Raw genomic sequence first — 23,180 nt, 5'->3', positions numbered from 1 at the left:
AATAACAAGAAATTTCGAGTATTTGCACATAAAACAACAACACTTTTTGTTACGTTATACCCATGCTACAACATGTCTCCACTTTGCATAAATACTTCTTGAATAGAAACAAATATCAGAGGAAGCTCAAGAAGCACGTTACAAATATTTAAAATAAATATCATTCAAGAAAGTGCAGCCGCGAAAAATTGATTCATGGTGTTTAGAATTACATTCTGGAATGCGAACGTTGCCAAAAAAGAACGTTAAAATTTTACCAAAACTGGCTGTTGATTTAATTTTTGTAATAATAATTATACGTGATTAATGTGGAAATAATGGCAGTGATGATTATGAACTGAGGGGTACTTCACCATCACCAATGACAGCTTGGATAAACATAGCAATGATATTAATGAATATTAAATAAGTTTTTTGATTTTTTAAATTTTTTATTCATTATTAGTAAATCTTTATTTTGTATTACAACTGCAGCCAATTTTTCTTAAAACTTTTTCTTTTGACCAATTTTAGTTAAATTAAAAATAAAACACTGAAAAATCATAGTAATAAAGCGTCCGTGAATTGATCCACAAAAATAGGACCCGTTGCCCCACTGCGCGACGTAGCGACGTCTGGCTACAAATGTCGCTTTGTATGTTTAGCAGATAAAAATAAAGTTGTGGAATGTAGTAGTTGTATGAAATAATTGCATTCATTTCATATGTAAGATATACCATACTACTACGTCCTCATAAACATATTCAGTCAACTGCTGATTACTGATATTCATTTTATAGTTGTTTTTACCACCTTGCCCCATCGTATGATCTTTTTACGCTCTTGGCTTGTGAGTGTTATCACTAACTGTGATCGGTGTGTGTACGTATATGATCACTTATGCTCTTTTAGCACATACTAAGCCTTTGCCAATCCGTGGTGAAGAGTTTTTATCTTGCTCAAAACTTTGGACATAATTCGAGGACTTCGTGGGATCTAGTTCGGCTTCACCCAGTCCTTTATCCGAGTTCAGGTTATCGATAGTGTACGCATCCGTTTTATACGTGTTGATTTTCACTTTTATCAAACCATAGCTAATCCACCCGCCACTTTTCGTCAAGGGTTTGATCAATTAATTTGATAGTAACATTATCACTTTGGGTTCTTGCCTTGACTATTTTCCATCTCTCTGTTGGCAGATTTGCGTATCTAGCTCTAATAAGCTATATTTTGTGGTCCAGCTGTGATGGTGCAGCCGGGATCCACACCCTCGATATTGGTGAGGATGGAATTTCCTTCCTATCTTAACCTACCAGCCTTGCTCAAAGATGTACTTCCCCAACTTTTGGCTATAGTTAATTCTCTTACTATTTCAGAAAAACTAACGATTTTTTTTTTTTTAATTTAATACTGTAGGAAAATATAGACTTAGCCCGTTTTTATTGCAGGTGTTTATTTCATTTTAAAATGTTATCGCCCTTATTGAGAAACTTTTATAACGACTTTATTCTGGACATTTAACCCGTACCCCTTAACACCCTTGTCAAAATATTTTTTAAATTAATTATGATTATTAATTAATTTTCACAAATAATTTAATTTTTATTTTTTTTTTAATTATCGTCCTATAGAGGATAGAAATCCTTTTGGATCTTTAAGTGGACAAATTCTTCCAGCCGGAGAAAAGGCGACATTCGCATGGAAGAGAAATGGAGTTGAATTTGACCCAGAAGAAAGATTTAAGGTTTTGTTCGGCGAAGACGAAGATTCCCTTGCTCTAGTGTTTCAACATGTTAAGCCAGAGGATGCAGGAATTTATACCTGTGTAGCTCAAACTACGACAGGCAACATATCATGTAGTGCGGAACTAACAGTTCAAGGTGCCATACAAACACTACACCGAGAACCTGAAGAGCCAGTTTTGGTTATAGAGCATCGGGAGGCTAATACAACAATAGGAGGTACAGCAATTCTAGAATTACAGTGCAAAGGATTTCCGAAACCAGGAATTCAATGGAAGCATGATGGAGAAATTATTGAAGTAGGCGAAAAACACAAGATTTTATATGCGGATGAAGAAAGCATGTCCTTAGTGATTAAAAATATTACTACAGAAGACGCAGGGGAATATACCGTTCATGCACAGAACGAACTGGGCGAAGATGAGTCATCTATAAGCCTTGTTGTAAAAGGTATGTATGTATATTAAAAAAAATAAAAGGAATATTTTGTTAATGCATATTCAAAAATTGATCCATTTAATAGTGCGCTTCTTTCACAAGCAATTATTGTTATATCGTTAATACTAATTCTACAATATTATAGTTAGAGGTATACAGTACCGGTTGTATTTACCATCATATTTCTTATTTGAAATGTTTATGGTTTTTATGGCAAATGTAGTTGTTTTGTTCTATACATATACTTACTCTATATTTTCATATACCAAATCGACTTAAAACCACGCTTATATTTTTCAGATATTCTCATATATTATAACAATTCGTTTCCGATTTAATTAAAGTTAGTACAAAAATTCGAATTTATTAATGCAAAAAGAAAATTTAATTTTCAATGGGATGATCGCAAAAAGATAAAAAATTCGCCAAAGGGTTCGTGTGTATCGGACGCCAAAGGTGGGTGTAAATCTTCAAAAGATATTTATGACCCGTACCATCAATTATGCACGATTCACTGTACAAAGCTACGAAGCTTATACAGCGCATACGTACTAAAGCACCCCCTAGATCACGTGCCTGTACTTCCCCACGGAACTACCTTTCGACTTTCCTTCGCGGGCAATATAAATGATATTGCCCACTAGTAATTGATTACGTCGTCATAAATTTTCCTTGCAGCTTATCGGGGCTGCACTCTCGATCTTACCGCGATTTCGACTTCTCGAACCCTTTGCATAATGTAAGTTATTATGCCACATACTGTATCCCACGCAATCTGAGACGATAACATAAAACCTACAATGTCCGCGCCACATATTGGTAGGGGTTTTCCTAATTTCTCGGACAGGATTCGCCTTTCATTTCGAAAACGGACACAGTCCACCACCAGATGATCTGCTGTTTCTATACAGTTTTCATAGTACACGCAATAGGGAGATTCAACGTGCTTGAATTTGTACAGGTATCCTCGGAAGCAGCCGTGGCCGGATAAAACCTGGGTAAGGTAATAATTCACCTCGCCATGACCCCGCATTATCCAGTCTCTAATATTGGGTATCAGAGAGTGGGTCCACCTTCCCTTAAATGAGGTATTCCTTTTCTGCCATTGACAGATGCATTTCTCATCGACTATTGCCATTTCTTGAGCATGCTGGTTACAAGTTTTGTGGTGTCTTATATCACGGAGTAGTGCGCAACGGTCAGCGGCTATATCTATGGGAAGTCTACCCGAGATACCATTTATTGCATCGTCTTATACTGTTCTGAACGCACAGCAGGTTCTTAGTGATGCCAATCTGTGTACCGAGGCGACCCCTCTCATGTACGAAATATATTTAGTCGCAGAGAACCAAATTGGCGCTGCGTATAAAATGATAGAGATACTAACACAAGTTAACAGATTTCTCACTTGTTGCCTGGGGCCTCGCATATTGTAATGCCCAATCCTAGATATTCCCGACACAGATCGCGCCGCTTTGATGTGGCTATGTGGTTTAGCGCAGCTAGTTCTAAGCCAGCGTTGTCCAACCATTTCTTAAAGTTACGTATGGTTTCGTTACATTTACGTTTTGCTTCGTCAACTATTTTCGCCACGACTACAACCGCTATATCGTCCGCATATCCTACTATCTTTACCGAATCCGGCACAACAACTCTTAGAACACCGTGGTACATTATATTACACAGTACAAAACCAAGGACTGAACCCTGCGGGACGAGGGAAGTTACTTTATACATTTCAGGGCCGCATTCTGTGTCATATACAAGCACCCTATCTTCAAATTAACTTAACAATACGAATAAGGTATTCAGGAACTTTTAACTTTGTCAACGCTTTGATAATCTGGGTCCAGTTAGTTGAATTGAAGGCATTTTTTATGTCAAATGATCAGGATGACGAGTGGATTTGAAATCCGGATGTCTATCCGTCCGTCCGTCTGTCCGTCTGTCCATGCCAGCGATAACTTGAGTAAAAATTAAGATATCTTAATGAAACTTGGAACACACGTTCCTTGGCACCCTGAGGAGGTTGCTTTCGAAAATGGGCAAAATCGGTTCACTGCCACGCCCACAAAATGGTGGTAACCGAAAACCTATACAAGCCATAAATAAAGTTATGAAAATGAAATTTGGAACATAGGATCCCATTAGGGAGGGGCACATTTGGATGTAATTTTTTTGGAAAATTGGGCGTGACCCCGCCCCCAAATAGGTTTTTTGTATATAACTCAAAATCCAATTAAGCTGTATAAACCAAACTTTCTGCAGTCGTTTATTTTAGCCATTTCCTTATACAGTCCAAAAATGAAAGAAATCGGATAATAACCACGCCCACCTCTCATACAAAGGTTAGGTTGAAAATTACTAAAAGTGGGTTAACTCCCTAACGAAAAACGTCAGAAACACCAAATTTTACATAAGAAATGGCAGAAGGAAGCTGCACTGAGATTTTTTTACAAAATGGAAAATGGGCGTGGCGTCGCCCACTTATGGGTCAAAAACCATATCTCAAGAACTACTCGACAGATTTCAATGAAATTCGGTATATAATATTTTCTTGACACCCTGATGACACTGGTGGAATATGGGCGAAATCGGTTCACAACTACACCTACTTCCCACATAACTCAATTTTGAATCCTATTGATTCCTTCACTTTATAAGATATACATAAGGAACCAATGAAGATAGCGGAATAATACTTTACAAAAATACTGTATTTGAGCTGTGACATCACTTGTGGAAAAATTGTCAAAATCGGACCATGACTTTTCAAGGCCCCTGATATCGACCATGAAGAACTCAGTGCCTAAGGTTAATTTTTCACCAAAAATATAGGTAAACCCCTCATATATTTTAATGTAATTCATTCCCTCTGAATTTTTTTCTTATAACAGTTTCTCTCTGTACCTGAAATAGTAAAAATCGGGTCATAACTTCCCCCAGATCCCATATACCTAATTATAAGTAATATTAAATTAAGTGAGCGTATAGTCTTCGATACATTGTATCTTGGTGGTGAAAACGAGTGAAATCGGTTTAGGAATTACCTCAGTCCCCATATACTATTTATGATGATTTTCGTTATTCTATTGAATTTTATACCAAATATATGGGTCGACTTGTGTTATCTTTATAAAATTACATCAATAAATTGCGAGAGTATAAAATGTTCGGTTACACACGAACTTAGTCCTTCCTTACTTGTTGGGAATAAAGTATGGACTATTCTGCCAAGTATAGTGGGGGATACAGGTGAGCTTCTTGATCTCCCTATTTTATTTATTACGAGCTGGTAGGCTTTTCCCCAGGGGTCATTTTCCACTTCTGAAATAAGCTGGTTAAAAGCATTGCTGCTGACTATGGCTCTATGAAGTTCTTTTCTTTTTTCCCGAAACTGGGCGAGGAGTTCCTCAAAATCTTCTCTTCATCTAGCCCGTTGTTGCCTACGTCGAAACCTTAGGCATTCAGCCCTCAATTGAGCGATTGCTTCAGTCCACCAGCACAATGGAGCTTTGTTTCCTCCATGTTTTCTTCTAGGCATCGCGGAATCGCAAACCATTACTAGTGATTTTGTTATATGTTTTATTTGACTTTCAGCATCACCTTGTGAATCCTCTTGAATTTGGCTTATAGCGTATTCGATAATTCCAGGTCACAGGCTTTTGTTTTCCAGCTTGTTTTTGCTATTTTGGATACAGAACCACGACGGTAATATTGCTCATTGCGCAAGTTAATCTCGAACGTTATAGCTGGGTGGTCACTATGTGTATAGACTTCGGAGACTTTCCATGTTGTTTGCGAGGCTATCGAAGAGCTTACGAAGGTAAGATCAATAAATGATGACAATGATCATGAAGGTTGGTTTGTATCCATCATTGAGGAGAACCAAGTCAAGATTTGCGAAAGCTGATAATAATGCTGTACCCCTCATGTTTGTTATTGCACTTCCCCATTCAACAGCCCATGCATTGAAGTCACCAGCAATGACTAAAGGTACCTTTCCCCTTGCGTGCGTCGTGAGCTTGAAAAGCATGTCATGGAATTCTAGAATGGTTAAACTAGGAGCAGCGTAACAGCTATACAAATGTATTCCTTTTATTTTTGCGTACACGAAACCATTTTCTTGGTTATCACCAGCTTCTTCAAAAGGGACGTTATTAAAGGTCCATATCGCAAATTTAAAACATTTGTCTGCGATCCAGTTATTGTCATTGCTTGGTGTCTTGTATGGTTTACTAAGTAATAACACGTTTTTGGTAAGGTCCACTACCGTTTTTGCCTGCAGGGCTTGAGCTGCCGAACAATTATTTAGGTTTAATTGGAGGCGCCTAATCATTTTTCTATGTTTTTCCCAACAGCCTTTTTATATGCTGGGCAGCTGAAGCTGCCAGTCGGGAGTTTATTTGCTTCTTGAGGACATAACACAGATAGAGGGTCCTTTCTGCAGCCTTTGGCGGCATGCCCTTTTTTAACCCAACCTATACGTATCCTATTTGTACTGAGGAGTTTGTTTGAAGTTGAGACTGAAAGACTTATGAGGGCAATTTGTATTTCGTCCTTTTGGTTTGGCGTATAGTATGTGCATTTCTGTGTGCTGCTCTCTTGAGTAATGAATGTGTGATATCATTGTGTGGGTGTTAGAACGTGGTGTAGAATGTGGGTGACAAATGTTGATGTGGCGAGTGTGGGCAATGTGGCGTATCAGTGTTGTGTATTTAGATGTGTGGAATGGTGTGTGTCAAAGATGCATATTTAATGTTTTCGTATATAGTGTAGGTTGATGTGCTGCGTACTATTGGCGTGAAGAAGGAGGCTGATACTCATTTAGCCATCGCGGCCCCCCTAGTGACCGCTGGAGTTGTTGCAGCGTGGCTACCACGTTGCTAAGACCCGCTGGATTGAGGCCTAGTACGGTGCCGCCGTGTCGGGCTCTGGTGGTGTCACGTGCGCGAGTCCTCCGGATGCGAGGTGGCTTTTTCGGTAGCGATGTCGGGGTTGCTCAGGGTGCACTGCGTGCAGCGGCGGACGGCGTTATTGCTGTAATTGTGCAGGGCGCTGGTGCTGGGGCAGCCCCAGGGCGTGGCACATGGACAGCCGAACGAATGGTTGGCATTGGTGCTGGTGGCGTATCGACATCCATATGTGTCTATAGCAAAGATTATTTTCGATATATAAGACAATATATAGACAATCGTCATTGATCAATACGCATTCTCCAAGCTGAGGCGCCTTTTCTGGTGTTTTCCACCGGTACCTTCTGTGGAGGTCCTTTAGATAATCTTCTTTCCATCGGTGACTGAATCCATGATGGAGAATTTTAATTCTTTATCATCTGTTTAATAAGGAGAGCGTCTCTACGCCTGGTTCAGGTGTGGCCAGATGGGCACCCCTTTCAAAAAATGCAAGGGAGTGAGGACAGTGAATTCGAGGGATCTTGCGAGAGTGCAGAGAGGACGTGAGTTAAGAACGGCTTCGATTCTAGTCAATAATGTTGCGAATTCTTCATAACTAAATTTGTAGTTGCCAGCTATTTTTTTAAAGTCGGACTTGAAGCTTTTTACAGCTGACCACCTACATATGAGGTGTGCTTGGCGAGATAAACTGCCAATTGTTGCCTTGGGGAGCATATTTTTGTACAATGTCAGGTGAGACTTGTTTTATGAAATCCACAAACTGTTTTTATGTGACTCTTTGAGCTCCGATGAATGTTTTACCATTACGCTCATGATTTTTGATGGAAAGACAAAGCGAGCAAATACCGCGAGAAATGCCTCCTTCGTCAATTTGGTACATAGCTCAAGGTGCATTGCTTTTGTCGTAAAACAGACAAAGACAGCCACATAGCCTTTCATGTGAGTGGGAGACCTTAGCTTAGTCGCCTTTTTTTGAAAAGGCCCAGCAAAGTCGACACCTGTAGTGGTTAAAAAGCAGAGCGAAATTGCAGCGATCAGTTGGAAGTGCTGCCATAATCTGCGTTGGCATTTTCTGCTTGTGCATAGTGCAGATCTTGCACATGAAAATGCAATTCTTGATTTGGAGCTTAGGACGGGGAACATAATACTTAAGGCGAACCATCTGTTGCATGAGGCAATGTCATGTTCGGCATGAAGCATGAGTATGTGGATGTAATTAATTAATAATGCGGCAAATGGGGATTTCTCTGGTATTATTATGGGATGGCGTTCGTTATATGTAAGGCTTGAATTAGCAAGCCGACCATTCGCGCAAAGCAGACCTTTCGCGTCTAGAAATAGGTTTAATAATAAGAGTGAGCTCTTTTTATCAATCGGCTTCGATTCTCTTAGTAATGATATGTCGCGGCTGAAGTAGCGCGTTTGGGTTGATGCGATAAGAGCGACCTTTGCCTTTTGTAAGTCAAGGTGCGTCACTGTATCGCATTGGGAGCAAGTTGCTCCCTTTACATTAAATTTCAGCAGCTCTATGAATTTGACCATATAGGCGACTACAACGGGACAACGATGAAAATCGTTCAAGGATGTCAGTGTAGTGTGATAAGTGGCGATTTTTCGACTTCCAGGGGCAGTAATGTTAATGGCGATTGTGGCCAAGAATCGTGAGATTTCTGTTAACCATCAGGGACCATTCCACCAGAGATTGATGGTGGTGAGATGAAGGGGTTTGAACCCTCTTGTACCTAGATCGGCAGGATTGTCAGCACTGACTTCGTGTCGTCAAGTGGCTGATCCTACTAGGTTCAGTATTTGAGACGTTCGATTAGAAATATATGTTTTCCACGCGTGTGGTGGTTTTGCTAACCAGGCTAGAACTATTTCGGAATATGTCCAGAGATATAATTTGTATTTGGTCATGTTTAAGTGGGTCTGCACCATGGAAGCTAGTTTAGATAGTAGCAGAGCGCCACAGAGTTCAAGTCGTGGTAGACTTAGCGTTTTTAGAGGAGCAACTTTTGCTTTTGCCACCAGTAGGTGACTTGTAGTTGCTTTGTGTGCGCACATTTATAGTGGCGCAATAGGCCTTTTCAGAAGCGTCGCAGAAGCCGTTTAGTTCGACTTTGTATTCGGGGGAATAGTGTACCCACCGTGATATTTGTATCTGAGAAATGTCGTTCAGATTATTAGCAAACTGGGACAATTTTTGTAAGCGAAGAGGTTTCACTTGTTCGTCCCAATCGGTTCTGTCTAGCCATAATCGTTGAATCAGGATTTTCCCTTTTGTCATAATTAGCGACAGCCAGTAGTGAAAACAACAACAATAGTTCTGCTTTTCAATTGCTAGTTCGCCAAGTTTCTGCTGAAAAGGGTTTCTTAATCCAAAAAAGCTTTGTACATTGAGCATTGATTTGTTATTTTTTTTTGATTTTGTTCTTTTCAATAGTTTTTAATTTTTCAAATATATTAGATATTCATTAAATAACAATGAAAACATAAATTGTGAGCGTTTGGTCAAATTAGAATTTTATTATTTAAACCATAATATACGGGCATACGTACATATATTAATTAGTTTATTGTTTTTATTATAACAATTAATTAGTTTTTTATTGTCATTCATTTTATTTAGAAAAAACGAACTTGACAAGCAAATTATTCAATATTATGTTGATTAATTTCACAAGTTTACAAATTCAGGTCAACTTTTGGATCTGAGCAGATAAGAACGATTCTTAACTATATTTGATATGCTGAATTCGAATATGCATTTAGTTTCTTAAGATTGATTCTAGTTTCCGAGTTCTCGCATGATAACACCATTGTGCTATAAATAAGTGATTAGAGCATATAAAAATGCAGAGACAGTGTTGCAAAGTTGATTCAAAGTGTTTTTGTGACGTTTGTGGTAGTTATATGATTAACAAATAATAATAACAAATGCGCTCAAAGATGCGTATCTGCACTACTTTGGTTTCAGAGTAGCAGACACTCATAAGTCATGGATTCCGAAATTTATTTGTAACGCATGCAAAACATAGCTGTATAAGTGGTCATTGAGAGAACGTGAGTACTTTTCCTTTCAATGCCAGCGCTCTCGAGAGAACCTAAAAACCATGTAGATGATTGCTACTTTTGTTTGATGAAAATTAAGGACATCTTTTCAAAATATCGTTTACCACTTTCTTGGTAATCACAAATCTCCTAATTTTAAGGAAATTATTGGCGATATGTTGCAAAATTATCGAAAGATTAGAGCTAGAATGTCTCTAAAGATCCATTTTCTGCATTCCCATCTCGATTTTTTTACCGAAAACTTGGGTGATACGAGCGACGAACAAGGAGAACGGCTACACCAAGATCTAGCCAACATTGAAAGAAGATACCAAGGATTTTGGGATGAAGGCGACTACTGTTGGACTCTAATACGTGAAACAGATACTAAACAATACAAAAGGCAAAGTTCCACCAATCTTCATTTCTCATATGTTACTTTTAAGTTAATAAAATGAATATTATTTGACAAAAATCATAAAAAATTAAATTCTTGATTCTTTCAAAAACTAGAATCAATCTTAAAAAACGAAATGAAGATTCGGATTCAGTGTCATCAATTGTCATAGAAACCACTTTTGGTTGCCCAGATCCAAAACCGTGTATACTTGTGTTTTTAGATTTTTTCCGTTTTTTGTGAAAATGTCTTGTAAATTTTGGAACTTTTTTATGTAACTGTCACTAGCACTTTCTCAAGGATATTGAGCCCTTGGTAACGTTTTTCCTCAAGTCAACATTGTCAACTGCAGGACAACTTTGTTTTACATTTTTTTATACGAGAATTGTGTTCTGCGTAAAAAAATAAATGCTACTATCGGAAGGCGTCTCATGCATATTTTAGCAAATGATTCCAATTTAAGTGAAGTACTTTTCCTAAAATGTTTTCCAAGTTTTATCCACAAGAGAGAGAGCTTTCAACTTATACGGACGTGTTTTTGATGCGCTCCGTGATAATTATCTAAAGCAAAAAGAAAATACATAATATACAAAACAATTTAAAAAGTGCATTAATCCAAGCGTTAGCCAATAACGCCGAAAGTGTCAAGCAAAACAAAAAAACACAAAAATAAAAGTGTGCAAACAATAAACAAATAATAAATAACAAACTATAAGTCGGAGTTCCTAATGTGTGCTTAGTGAGTGCAGTCGCAGCTACTTAGCTCTGGGTGAATTTATTTAAACCTGGTGTAATATTTGTGAACTAATAGTGTGAACTATTGTAATATATAATTTATATATTACTAGTGTAAAATTTATGGACTAATAGTGTGAACTAGAATAAAAAAATAAATAACTATATATTCAATTCATGCTTAATGATATTGAAGTCAATGGGACGTGTGTGGACAGCGAAGGCTGGCAAACCACATACCAGCCTAAAGCAACAAAGCGTGCGAACATTGATTCTCCCAAATTATCAAAAAAACAACAAAGGATGAATGAAGCTCCAAACAATTCAAACCGGTTTTCAGTACTGGATTTGGATGTGCAAATTGATGACCACAACTCTAACGAAAATGAAGACTCTCCCACAACTGCTGTAATTTCGCATAAACCACCACCGATTTTTGTACAAGTGAGTGACATTAACAAGATGTTGAGTAGCTTTTCAGCTATTATCGGTAGAGAAAATTTCACGTACAAGTCAGGTAGAGACGCGCAAGCACGAGTAATGACTGCAAATAGTGAATGCTACAGAAAACTTGTAAACTATTTAGATTCAAATGGTTTTGTTTTTCATACATATCAGCTAAAAGAAGATAAGCCATATCGAATAGTTTTAAAAAATATTCACTTCTCAACGCCCATAGATGATATTAAAAATGACTTAGCAAAAAAAAGGCATACTGTTCGAAATATTGTGAATGCTAAAAGCAAAATTTCCAAGTTGCCGATGTCAATATTTTTTGTTGACCTTGAACCTTCAATAAACAACAAAAGGGTATACGATGTAAATCGCTTGTGTAATGCTGTCGTAAGGATTGAGCCACCTAGAAAATTTAATGATCTGGTACAATGTCATCGATGTCAAGAATTCGGCCATACCAAACAATACTGCAAAAAACCTTTTAGATGCGTAAAATGTGGACAAGATCACCCAACGTCACTTTATCAAAAGAATAAAGAAACTCCACCAAAATGCTTCCATTGTCTACAAAATCACACCGCTAATTATAAAGGTTGTAGAGTTTATCAAGAGTTAATATCTAAAAGAGAGTCGGTTTATAATAAGGCAAAGCCCATTTCAACAAATCATTCGAATTTTGAACAACGGCCTTTCAATAAAAACGTCAGCTATGCAGATATAACAAGAGGACAACTTAGTTCTACTACAAATAACGAAAATAATGGAAAATTAGATAAACTTGAAGAAATGATAGCCAAACAAATCGAATTAACCTCAACATTAATAAATATGATGTCTTCTCTCTTAACGAAGCTATGCAATTAAGTCTGAAAATAGCGCTTTGGAACGCCAACGGACTGAGTAATCATAGACTAGAAGTTGAGTATTTTATAAAAACTAATAATGTAGATATTTTACTGGTCTCAGAAACCCACTTTACCGATAAGTCATACTTTAGAATAAATGGATTCGATCTCATCACTTCAAATCATCCTGACGGTAAAGCACATGGTGGTTCGGCAATTCTTATAAAATCATCACTAAAATACGTTGTTTTAGAGCCAGTTTCAGTACCATCAATTCGAGCTGCTTCTTTGAAAATCCCGACAATCAACGGTGAGATTATTATAACTTCACTATATCTCCCACCCCGATTCAACATAAACAAACAAACTTTCAAAGCATTCTTCGACAAAATGGGTTCCAGATTTTTAGTTGGAGGTGACTTCAATGCCAAGCATCCATGGTGGGGATCACGTCTCACGAATCCTAAAGGTCGTGAGTTGTACAAATGTGTTTTTCAATGCAACTTTAACGTTTTGTCTACTGGCAGCCCCACATACTGGCCGTCCGATCCTAACAAAATTCCAGATCTTATTGACTTCGCAATTTACAACGGCATTGATCCAAATCGTTTAGAAATTTTTAACAATGAAGATTTGAATTCTGATCATTCTGCTCTTATTATCAATATGAATATGCCAGTTTTAGTCACTTCTCGTAAGCTGCGTATTTTAAATAAAAGGTCGAAAAAAAAATTTTTTCAATCTTGGCTTGAATCTAACGTAAATTTAAATATGGAAATAAATAATAACAGGGATTTAGACGACGCTGTGGAAAACTTCACCCAAAAAATACATGAAGCCGCTTCGCTAGCTTCTCCTACTAATTTATCCAATCCTCCCGGTAGGAACAAAGTGCCATATTCAGATGAAGTGGCTGAAATGGTACACAATAAAAGACGACTTCGAAGAATCTGGCAGAATGGGAGAAATCCGATTGACAAGAGTAGACTGAACAAAGCAATCAAAGAATTAAAATCTAAATTAGCAGAGCTGAAAGAAGAATCGATAACAGAATTTCTTAAGAATGCCGATCCAAATAAAAATGATGACTGTAATCTATGGAAAGCAACAAAATATTTAAAACGTCCTCCGAAGCGACAAGTACCAGTGAAAGATGTTAACAATTCATGGTGTAGATCCGACAAAAACAAAGCCGACGCTTTTGGCAATCATCTTAAGAATATTTTCAAGCCGTTTGCCCTTAATAGTGACCATCAGCGTCAGTGTGTTGAAGCTTATCTTGACTGTCCATGTCAAATAGATAAACCAATGCCCTACGTAAAACTGTCGGAAGTGCAAGTAGAAGTGTCGCGCCTAAAAAAATCCAAATCACCAGGCCTAGATAATATTGATGCTTGGACAATCGAACAACTGCCAAAAAAATGTCTGATATACTTAGTGTTAATCTTTAACTGTAGCTTTAGGCTAAGTCACTTTCCTACGCAATGGAAATGCGCCGAAGTTATAATGATTTTAAAGCCAAATAAACCAGAAAATGAATTATCATCTTATAGACCAATAATAATCGAAAGAATATTTCTTCGACGATTATTGCCAATTTTGGAATCTATATCTTTTATCCCAGACCATCAATTTGGATTCAGGCAACTACATGGAACTCCGGAACAATGCCATCGAATCGTTAAAACCATATTAAGAAGTCTCGAAGAGAAACTGTACTGTTCGGCAGTTTTCTTAGACATTCAACAGGCTTTTGACAGAGTTTGGCACGCGGGGTTGTTATTTAAAATAAAAAGGCACTTCCAGCACCACTTTATCTATTTCTTAGATCATACTTAGATTACAGATATTTTTACGTGAAAATTAATGATGACACATCTGACATTTACGAAGTTAAAGCTGGTGTTCCTCAAGGCAGTGTACTTGGGCCAACACTGTATACAATTTTTACAGCTGATATGCCAGTAATAAATGATGAAAATATAACTGTTACTACATATGCCGATGACACCGTCATTCTTGCTTCAGCCTTTTCCGCTATCGACGCTTCTGAAACTGTTCAAAAACAACTAAACGAAGTAGAATCATGGCTTCGTAATTGGAACATCATGGTGAATACAACAAAATCAGCGCATGTCACCTTCATAATGAAATTAGGAGATTGTCCTAGTGTCAATCTCAATCAAACAATCATACCAAAATGCAATAGCGCTAAATACCTCGGGATGCACCTAGATAGAAGACTGACTTGGCAGCACCATATAAAAGCAAAACGTGAACAACTTAAAATAAAGACCAGAAAAATGTAGTGGTTAATTGGTCCTAAATCTAAACTTAGTCTTAAAAATAAGATGCTTCTATATAAATCCATTTTAAAACCGGTTTGGGCTTACGGAATCCAAATCTGGGGAACTGCAAGCGAATCGAATATAAAAATAATTCAACGATACCAGTCGAAAACACTGCGGCTGATTGCAAACGCTCCATGGTATATCAAAAATATTCATATACACAAAGATCTCGAAATAGATATGATAAAGTGCGAGATTCAAAAACTCAGTTCTAGATATGTTAACCGATTGACGATAGGGTGACAGTTACCCTAACATACACGCCATTAACCTACTGGACAACAGTGAAGATACTCGACGGCTGCAAAGGCAGCATCCCCTAGACTTACCATTCAGATCTTAAGTTTAACTTTACTCAATAAGTTGTAAAATATAATAGAAAACTAAGTTATTGATAATAGTGACATATAGTATAAATCACATGCCTTTAATGTATTTAACGGACAAATTGCAATTTAGCATCAGTGTCAATCTTTAGATATAATTGTATTTACTTATTGTCATTCGAAAGATTGTAAATAAATGGATGTATTATAAAAAAAAAACTATAAGTGAGAAAAATAAATAATAACATGAGCTCTGCGCAGCCTCACCAACAAGGCCGTAGGCATTCTGTAAATGTCTACTTTAGCTTTGTCGTCTAAACCAGCTCCTACCAACAAACAACCAATTGAACAGCATCCAAAGCAGAGCTTAGAAGCAACAAAAGCAGCAGAGAACGGCAGTCAACACCAGCCAACAACAAACATGAACGCATCAACAAATAAGCAGGTACCGTCAAGCGAGCAAACAGCGAAGAAAAACATAACGCAAGGTGAGAATGCACAAACAAAAAAAGGTCCATCTGTTCAGATTGGCATTGACCGCTACGTCAATATTAAAAGGAAATTAAGTCCAGTGAGGACAGCGGTCAATCCTAAAAAGTTTCAAGGCGGTACGCCAATCATGAATAAATCTGAAGTTTTAAATGGCAACAGATTTGCCTTTCTAAGCAATGGTTCTGATGATAATGTGAAGGGTACCACCACAGTCGCTTATGCCAAACCGCCCCCAATATATTTGCGCGAGCGTAGCTCAAATACTCTTGTTGCTAAATTAAGCGAAATTGTAGGTACAAAAAACTTTCACATAGTGCCTTTAAAAAAGGCAATATAGATGAAACGAAAATAGGTCTGTATTTTACACTGAGAAAAGTTTTATGGATGTTGTAAAGTTTTTGTCAGATAAAAACAAAAATTATTATTCCTATAAGCTGAAGAGCTCAAAAGTCCTAGCTGTAGTAATTAAAGGTATAGAGTCTTCCGTAGACTCTAGTGAAATCAAAGAAACTCTTGAGGAATATGGCTTTGAAGTTAAAACTGTCGTAAACATCTTTAATAGAAATAAAGTACCGCAACCCATGTTTAGAATTGAATTGATGTCGAATTCTAACCAGCTTAAAAAGAACGAAGTGCATCCAATATATAATTTAAAATATTTGCTGCACCGTAGAGTAACCGTAGAAGAACCACATAAAAGAAACGGTCCGGTACAATGCACCAACTGCCAAGGGTATGGGCATACCAAATCATATTGCACTCTACGCAGTGTTCGTGTGGATTGTGGTGATTTACATCCCACTTCAAAATGTATCCTTAAAAAAGAGGATTTAACAAAAAATGCAGCAATTGTGGATGAAGTCACACTGCCAACTGCAGGGGTTGTCCTGTTTAAAAAGATTTGAAATCGAAGTTGTCACAGGGAATTCAAGCACGACGTAACCAAATGTTACATACTCCCCATAATGAAATCATAGATATCACAGACAATATTCCTAAACCCGGTATACTTAAAAAAATTGATGTACAAGGGAGCTATGCCAATGGTGTAAAAGGCAACACTGTATGGAGGTATTGAAACCATGATTATAAATCTTACGCAATGTATGACGCAATTTTTGTCTACTATGCAAAATATGATACACGATTTAATAAAATCACAAAACCAAATGCTGCAAACTTTATTAAGTAAAAAATGAGCGTACTAAATATCTGTATATGGAATGCTAATGGTATTAACCAACATAAATTGGAACTTATTAGGTTTCTGTCTGAAAAAATAGATGTAATGCTAATATCAGAGACTCATCTAACAAACAAAAATTTCAAAATACCGGGATTTAGACTGTATGTTACAAATCACCCGGATGGAAAAACACACGGTGGAACGGCAGTGTTGGTTAGAAATCAGTTAAACCACTATGCTCGGGAATCTCATGCTACAGCTCAGTTACAAGCTACAACAATAAAAATCGGGATTGTGATTTAAATCATACGGCTATATACTGCCCACCTCGTTTTAAAATTACAAATAGCGAATTTAAAGACTTTTTTGGAACGCTAGGTCAAAGATTTCTAGCAGGTGGAGATTATAATGCAAAACACATGTACTGGGGTTCAAGTGTTATTAATCCGAAAGGACGCCAGATGTACCAAACCATTATGAACCACAATAACATTGATACAATATCTCCTGGCAAGCCCACATACTGGCCCAGTGATCGCAACAAAATACCAGATTTAATTGATTCCGCTGTAACCAAAAATATAGATAGATCACTTGTTACAGTTGATACATGTACAGATTTATCTTCTGATCATTCACCTGTACTAATAAAGTTGTGTGAACAACCCATATTCGTTGAGCCAAAAGTGGGTCTAACATCTCACAAAACGAACGGGTTAAAATATAAAAAATATGTGAGTAGCCACATCAATATTGTTTTAAAAATAGATATAGAAAGAGATATTGATGAAAGCATAAGAGAATTTAATGATGTAATAAAATGCAGATGTCATAGCAACACCAAACAGAAATAATAAACCAATTAGCCGAAGAAAAATCACTAATAATGAAATAGAAAACCTTGTAAATGAAAAAAGGCAAGCTATACTTGAATGGCAGTTAAATCGCTCCCCTTCTACTCAGCTTCAACTAAAATATGCTGTACGAAAACTAAAAACAGCGCTTAAACGTGAGGAAGAATGAAACTGTGCCCAAACTCAAACAAAGGAAATTCTCTTTGGAAAGCCCAAAAGTCAATGAAGCCTCCAGTCGACTCCAACAATAAGGGGCTTGGGTGGAAACTGGGCAAGAAGCGACGAGGATAAGGCAAATTGTTTTGCAAATCACCTAGAAAAGCTATTTCAACCTAATTGCCCAAAGAACAGCTTTAAGCTGCCAATCATCTCCAATAGCGCTAACGAGTCGCTTGGGTCTATTCAAACGTCATCTTCTGAAATTATTAAAATCATAAGCTGAATCCAAAAAAGTCGGCAGGACACTATAAAATTACTCCAAAAATGCTAATTGAGTTACCAAATATTGCTTTAACAGTGCTCTCCTTGCTCTTTAACGCTAATCTCAGTTTCGGGTACTATCCAATTACATGGAAAAAGTCACAGATCATCATGATAGAGAAACCAGGTAAAGACTTGACACAGCCGTCTTCATACAGACCAATCAGTCTTCTACCCTGTCTTTCTAAAATGTTTGAAAAGGTGTTACTATCAAAGATGTCTCCTTTCCTCCATGAAAATAATGTAATACCAACGCACCAATTCGGTTTTCGTGCATAACAAAAAACTCTAAAACCATGCATACATCGGCATTTATTTTGAATTTGCAGGTGTTGAAAAAAACGATAAATGAGCAGTGAGGCTATTTGGTAAAGCATTCTGTCATTAAAAATAAAAATAATATTTTGTTTGCAATGGGTCAAAATTGACCCGAAGACCCAAAATGTAGAAACATTTATAACAAGAACATTCGTAAATATATGAGCCCAAAATCATGCGTTCCGTTTTGGTTTCTAAAATACATTTTTTTCTTAAAATGGGCCAATTTCAACCGAAGAACTTATGAAGGTTAAGAAACCCAATATATAAATGGCTAATATATAATCTGAACCACTATAAAACAAGTCATATTCCTTTTACGGAATTTCTTCAAAGTCCTTTCAGCGTCTTTCTAAAAGTGCAAACATTTTGTAAAGTCCAGACGCGATTACGTTCATTTTACTTGCACGGTGTTTATCCATTATAATTTTTTCGAGTTTTCCGGACGTCGACGCTGCATCTTTGAAAATATACGATAAATTTCAGCAAATCCTAATACTAATATAACAAAATTCTAAACTTCATCATTTAAGACAATATATAAATCATGAACCAATTAAAATATATGAATAAAATTTGCTAAACACTGCTTTGGAGGTAAGGTATCAAAAATGTCTGTGATTGTAAGTGACTTTATATCGGAAAATTTTGGTAAATCTCTGAGATATTTTGAGTTCAGGGAGTGTGTTTTCCTTAATAATACGTTTTCGAATGCATTTTTTTTAATTAAGGAATTAAATTTTTTTTTATATAATGTACTATTAAATTGAAATAGCTAGTTGCGCGTCATTTTCCCATGCTCTGACGTGGGATTCACCCTTTCAGATCTAAGCACTCAAGTTTCTGCGGACCATGCTATTAAGACGCTGGAATAGCTACCCATTATGACATTAAGAACGCTTCTATTTTCCACATGTTTTGGTTATTATTTTCTTCAATAATTATCATAATATCTTTTGTAGCGATTATTGCGTTCTTGAACCATCTTCCATTTAGCACTGTCGTCAACTCATAATTTTTTAAATTTGTAGTGAAATATGATCCACATCGCAGTTATCTTTGTCTTTTAAACTAAATTATTTGGCGTTAAAGCCTCGCTATCTGAACAATGCAGCGAGACGGACGGATGTTACTTATATTTTCGAAGTCGGCAAGGTAGCTCTCCTTAGTTCTTCAAGTAAACTCTGTTTTTGTAATTTTGCAGTGTTGTAATGAAAGTCCAGTCGATGTAAAGGTAATTTCATTAGTGTGTCAGATGACACTGATATATAAAACTTCAACACTAGAAGAAACCAGTAAGCTGGTATATTTGGCGTTAAAGCCTCGCCATCAGTACAATGCAGCAGGAAGGTAGGTAAGCAGATGGATGTTAATTATATTTTCGAAGTCGGCAAGGTAGCTCTCGTTAGTTCTTCAAGTAAACACTCTTTTTGTAATATAACTATAGTGGTGTAATGAAAGTCCAATCGATGTAAAGGCAATTTCATTAGTGTGTCAGATGATACTGATATAAAAAACTCGATATACATATACTGCCATATGGTCCATAAAAACCAATCCTGTGTTTGCTGCCGTCGTCATAGTAAAGCGAAGTTTCCATTACATTTTGTGTATGTTTGAATTTGGATGCTAATAGTCGTTGGTATACTTAGAAATTAAGGACCTGTGAACCATCTCGCCGAGCATGATGCCGATGAATGTCAGAATGCTGTCCTTCGTTGGCATCCAACGCCACTCATTGATTTGCGAATACTCTATGGGTCATTCTAATCTCTTGCAAGTCCCTCTAATCGAACCAGAATATCCGACGATTAATGGGTATGGAAAGCTCATTTCCCTTAAATTAAGATAGACAAACCTATCCACCGACAGTGGCTTCAACAAATCGGCTCTCTTGGAGTCAATGGGACTGCAATAATATGTTAGCGTCAACGAAGATATGAAATTGATTGTCGCTCCGCCAATTGCCAATAAAAATATATTTTGGAAACTATTTTAGTTTTAACTCACTATAGAAAAGCATTATAGAAAAGCTACTAAAAGAAGTAGTATGGCAGCGGTGGGATTTGTTTTAAGTATTATAAAAATGAAAAAAAAAAAACCTTTTTTATTCAGACATTTATTTTTCCGATATTTCATTAGTCAGCTACCATATATCTCCCTATTGTACTCCAATAAGTAAAATATGAATGAAAAACATTTTTCATGATACTCGTAATTTGAAATGTTATTTGACATGCCCGATAGCGAAGAACTTTAATAATAATAAAGTACTATACATTAAAAATATCCTTACTAGTGATGAGCTATATTTCACTACCGGTGATTTTTTCACTGTGATTGAAAAATCACATATAGCAACTGCGATCAATTTTTGTAAATAGCAGTGAATTACAATCACAGTTTCAATAATTTGTCACAGTAACTATAGAGAAGTTCAGTGGTTTTGTTCGTTTATAGTACATATAGGAGTTCAGTAACTGTCGCAATAGCAGTTCAGTGATTCTATTATATTTCTATCACTGTAGCAATCACAGTTCAGTTGCAATAAAAGATCAGTACTAACGACAGTTCGGAGAGTAGCAATCACAGTTCAGTGATCACAGTAGCAATTTTAGTTGCGATTTCGATAATTTAGGTACGGTGATTATGAAAGCAGTTAAATGTATCCAAAATTTATTAATTAGTTAATTGTGATTACAAAGATAAATTTTGAATATTGTTAAAATTAATAAATATGAAAATGTAAAAAATTAAAATACAATGTGGAGTACAAATTCTCATAAACTCGTTTTGTTTTGTTGCAATCGCAATAGCAATATAAAATCACAGTGATTCACTAATTCTTACGTACAGTCTGTAATAAGTTGTATTTATTTGTTTCAGCGGGACCTAAAATCAAAAAGGTGAAAGACTTATCCTGTTTTGTTGGTGAAACCGTTAAAGTAGAGATAGAAATTGAAGGATTTCCCAAACCACTTATACATATAACAAATAATGGCAAAGATATTTCTCACGAAGAAAATGTTACAGTTTCAAGTAATATTAAAGGAAAATGTACGGAGACATGTATATTAGAAATTTCTAATATAAGGTTAAATCAAAGTGGAAACTATTCCATTAGAGCCACCAATGATTTAAGTCAATCCTCTGAGTTCTGGAACTGTATAGTTAACTCCAAACCTATAATTAAAAAAGAGTTAGAGGAGAAATATGTATATGGGGAAAAAGAGACAGTCATTATGAGTGTTAAAATTGAGGCGTTCCCAGAAGCCAAGATAATATGGTATCAAGATGGGATTGAAATTGATGTTTCTAATAACAAAAAATATTCTACTGTCACTGACGGAAACGAATATACGTTGAAAATAAAGGAAGTATCCCGTGTTGATTGCGCAGTATATACCGTAAAAGCTGAGAATGCGTACGGCTCTGCATCGAGCGAAACGAAATTATTAATCAAGTGCGTTCCTGAGCTTACAAAGAAATTGTCAAATATTACGATAACTGAAGGTGATTGCAATGTGGAATTAGAAGTTCGACTTAACGCCTATCCTGAGCCCAAAGTCCAGTGGTATATAGATGGTATCGAGATCGATGAGAAAAGAAAAGACTTCCGTCGCATTGAGCAAGATAACTCATATAAGTTAGTACTTAAAGAAGTCAACACATCAATGCATGGCACATATTGCTGTAAAATAATGAACGATTATGGCAAACTTGAAAATGAATGCATTGTAACAGTAAACTGTAATTATCTTGAAACCGTGTACGTAATTTGAAACTAATTTATATAATTTATAGGCAAACCGAAAATTAGAAAGCCACTCAAGGATACAGAAGTACAAGTAAATGGAACTCTGACGTTAGAAACTGATATATATGCAGTACCTGAACCAACTATTCAATGGTAAGTATAAAATTAATAATACGTTTTGGCTCCTTTTAATAAATGATTACATGAACATTGTAACATAAGCTTACGTGTAACTTATGGATACACGTATGAGTCAACATTACATATGTTGTTCACATTCGTCGAACCGGTAAAAATTCAATAGTTTGAGTTTTCAGATACAGATCCTAGGAAAATATTAAATATATTTTTAATCGTTCCAGCTCAGCTGGGTGCAACGTTGTTTCGTCCCGATTATTTTTCTTGACTCCAGAAAGTTGTATTACGCGTTTATATAATGTCGTTTAATATTAATTATTATTATTGTTTAAATCCTGTATTGTTGTGATGTCTTGATTTCGCTTAATGGGTACCAGAGAACTGCAACGAGTTACACATTATTGTTCATACTCGGACACAGATTCATTACTCTGGCTGATTTTTTCAGTATATCTGACAACCTTGTGTTTTTAGGTGACAGAGGAGCCATAATAGTAACCTAAATCCATTTTAATACACAAACGGAAAAGGATCTGGGCAATTGCTAATACCCTATATCATTTGTTAAGCTGTATTCAAAAAATTATCCTAAGTGGCTTTAGATACTTCTTCAGGCTAAGGCGTATACTAATACTTATTTGGTTTATTATCAAAGAAAAGTATAATTAGGAAAGCACGTCACATAGCATTGAAAACAATGTTGGGAAAGTTAAATTATA

The 23,180-nt window shown here is 36.5% G+C and overlaps 1 protein-coding gene across 1 annotated transcript in view; it reads left to right on the top strand.

Moving 5' to 3' along the window:
* Positions 1–23,180, top strand: part of LOC105218719 (obscurin) — a 369,888-nt gene that overhangs the window by 192,633 nt on the left and 154,075 nt on the right. The window contains exons 13-15 of the mRNA XM_054232816.1: positions 1,611–2,171; positions 21,453–22,316; positions 22,371–22,476. Coding sequence (XP_054088791.1) covers positions 1,611–2,171; positions 21,453–22,316; positions 22,371–22,476 — 1,531 coding nt within the window. The remainder of the gene's footprint in view (positions 1–1,610; positions 2,172–21,452; positions 22,317–22,370; positions 22,477–23,180) is intronic.

This window comes from Zeugodacus cucurbitae, chromosome 6, assembly GCF_028554725.1.
Source record: "Zeugodacus cucurbitae isolate PBARC_wt_2022May chromosome 6, idZeuCucr1.2, whole genome shotgun sequence".
NCBI classification, from domain to species: Eukaryota; Metazoa; Arthropoda; class Insecta; order Diptera; family Tephritidae; genus Zeugodacus; species Zeugodacus cucurbitae.
Note: the sequence above shows the minus strand (reverse complement) of the source record. Positions and strands in the feature narration are given on the sequence as shown.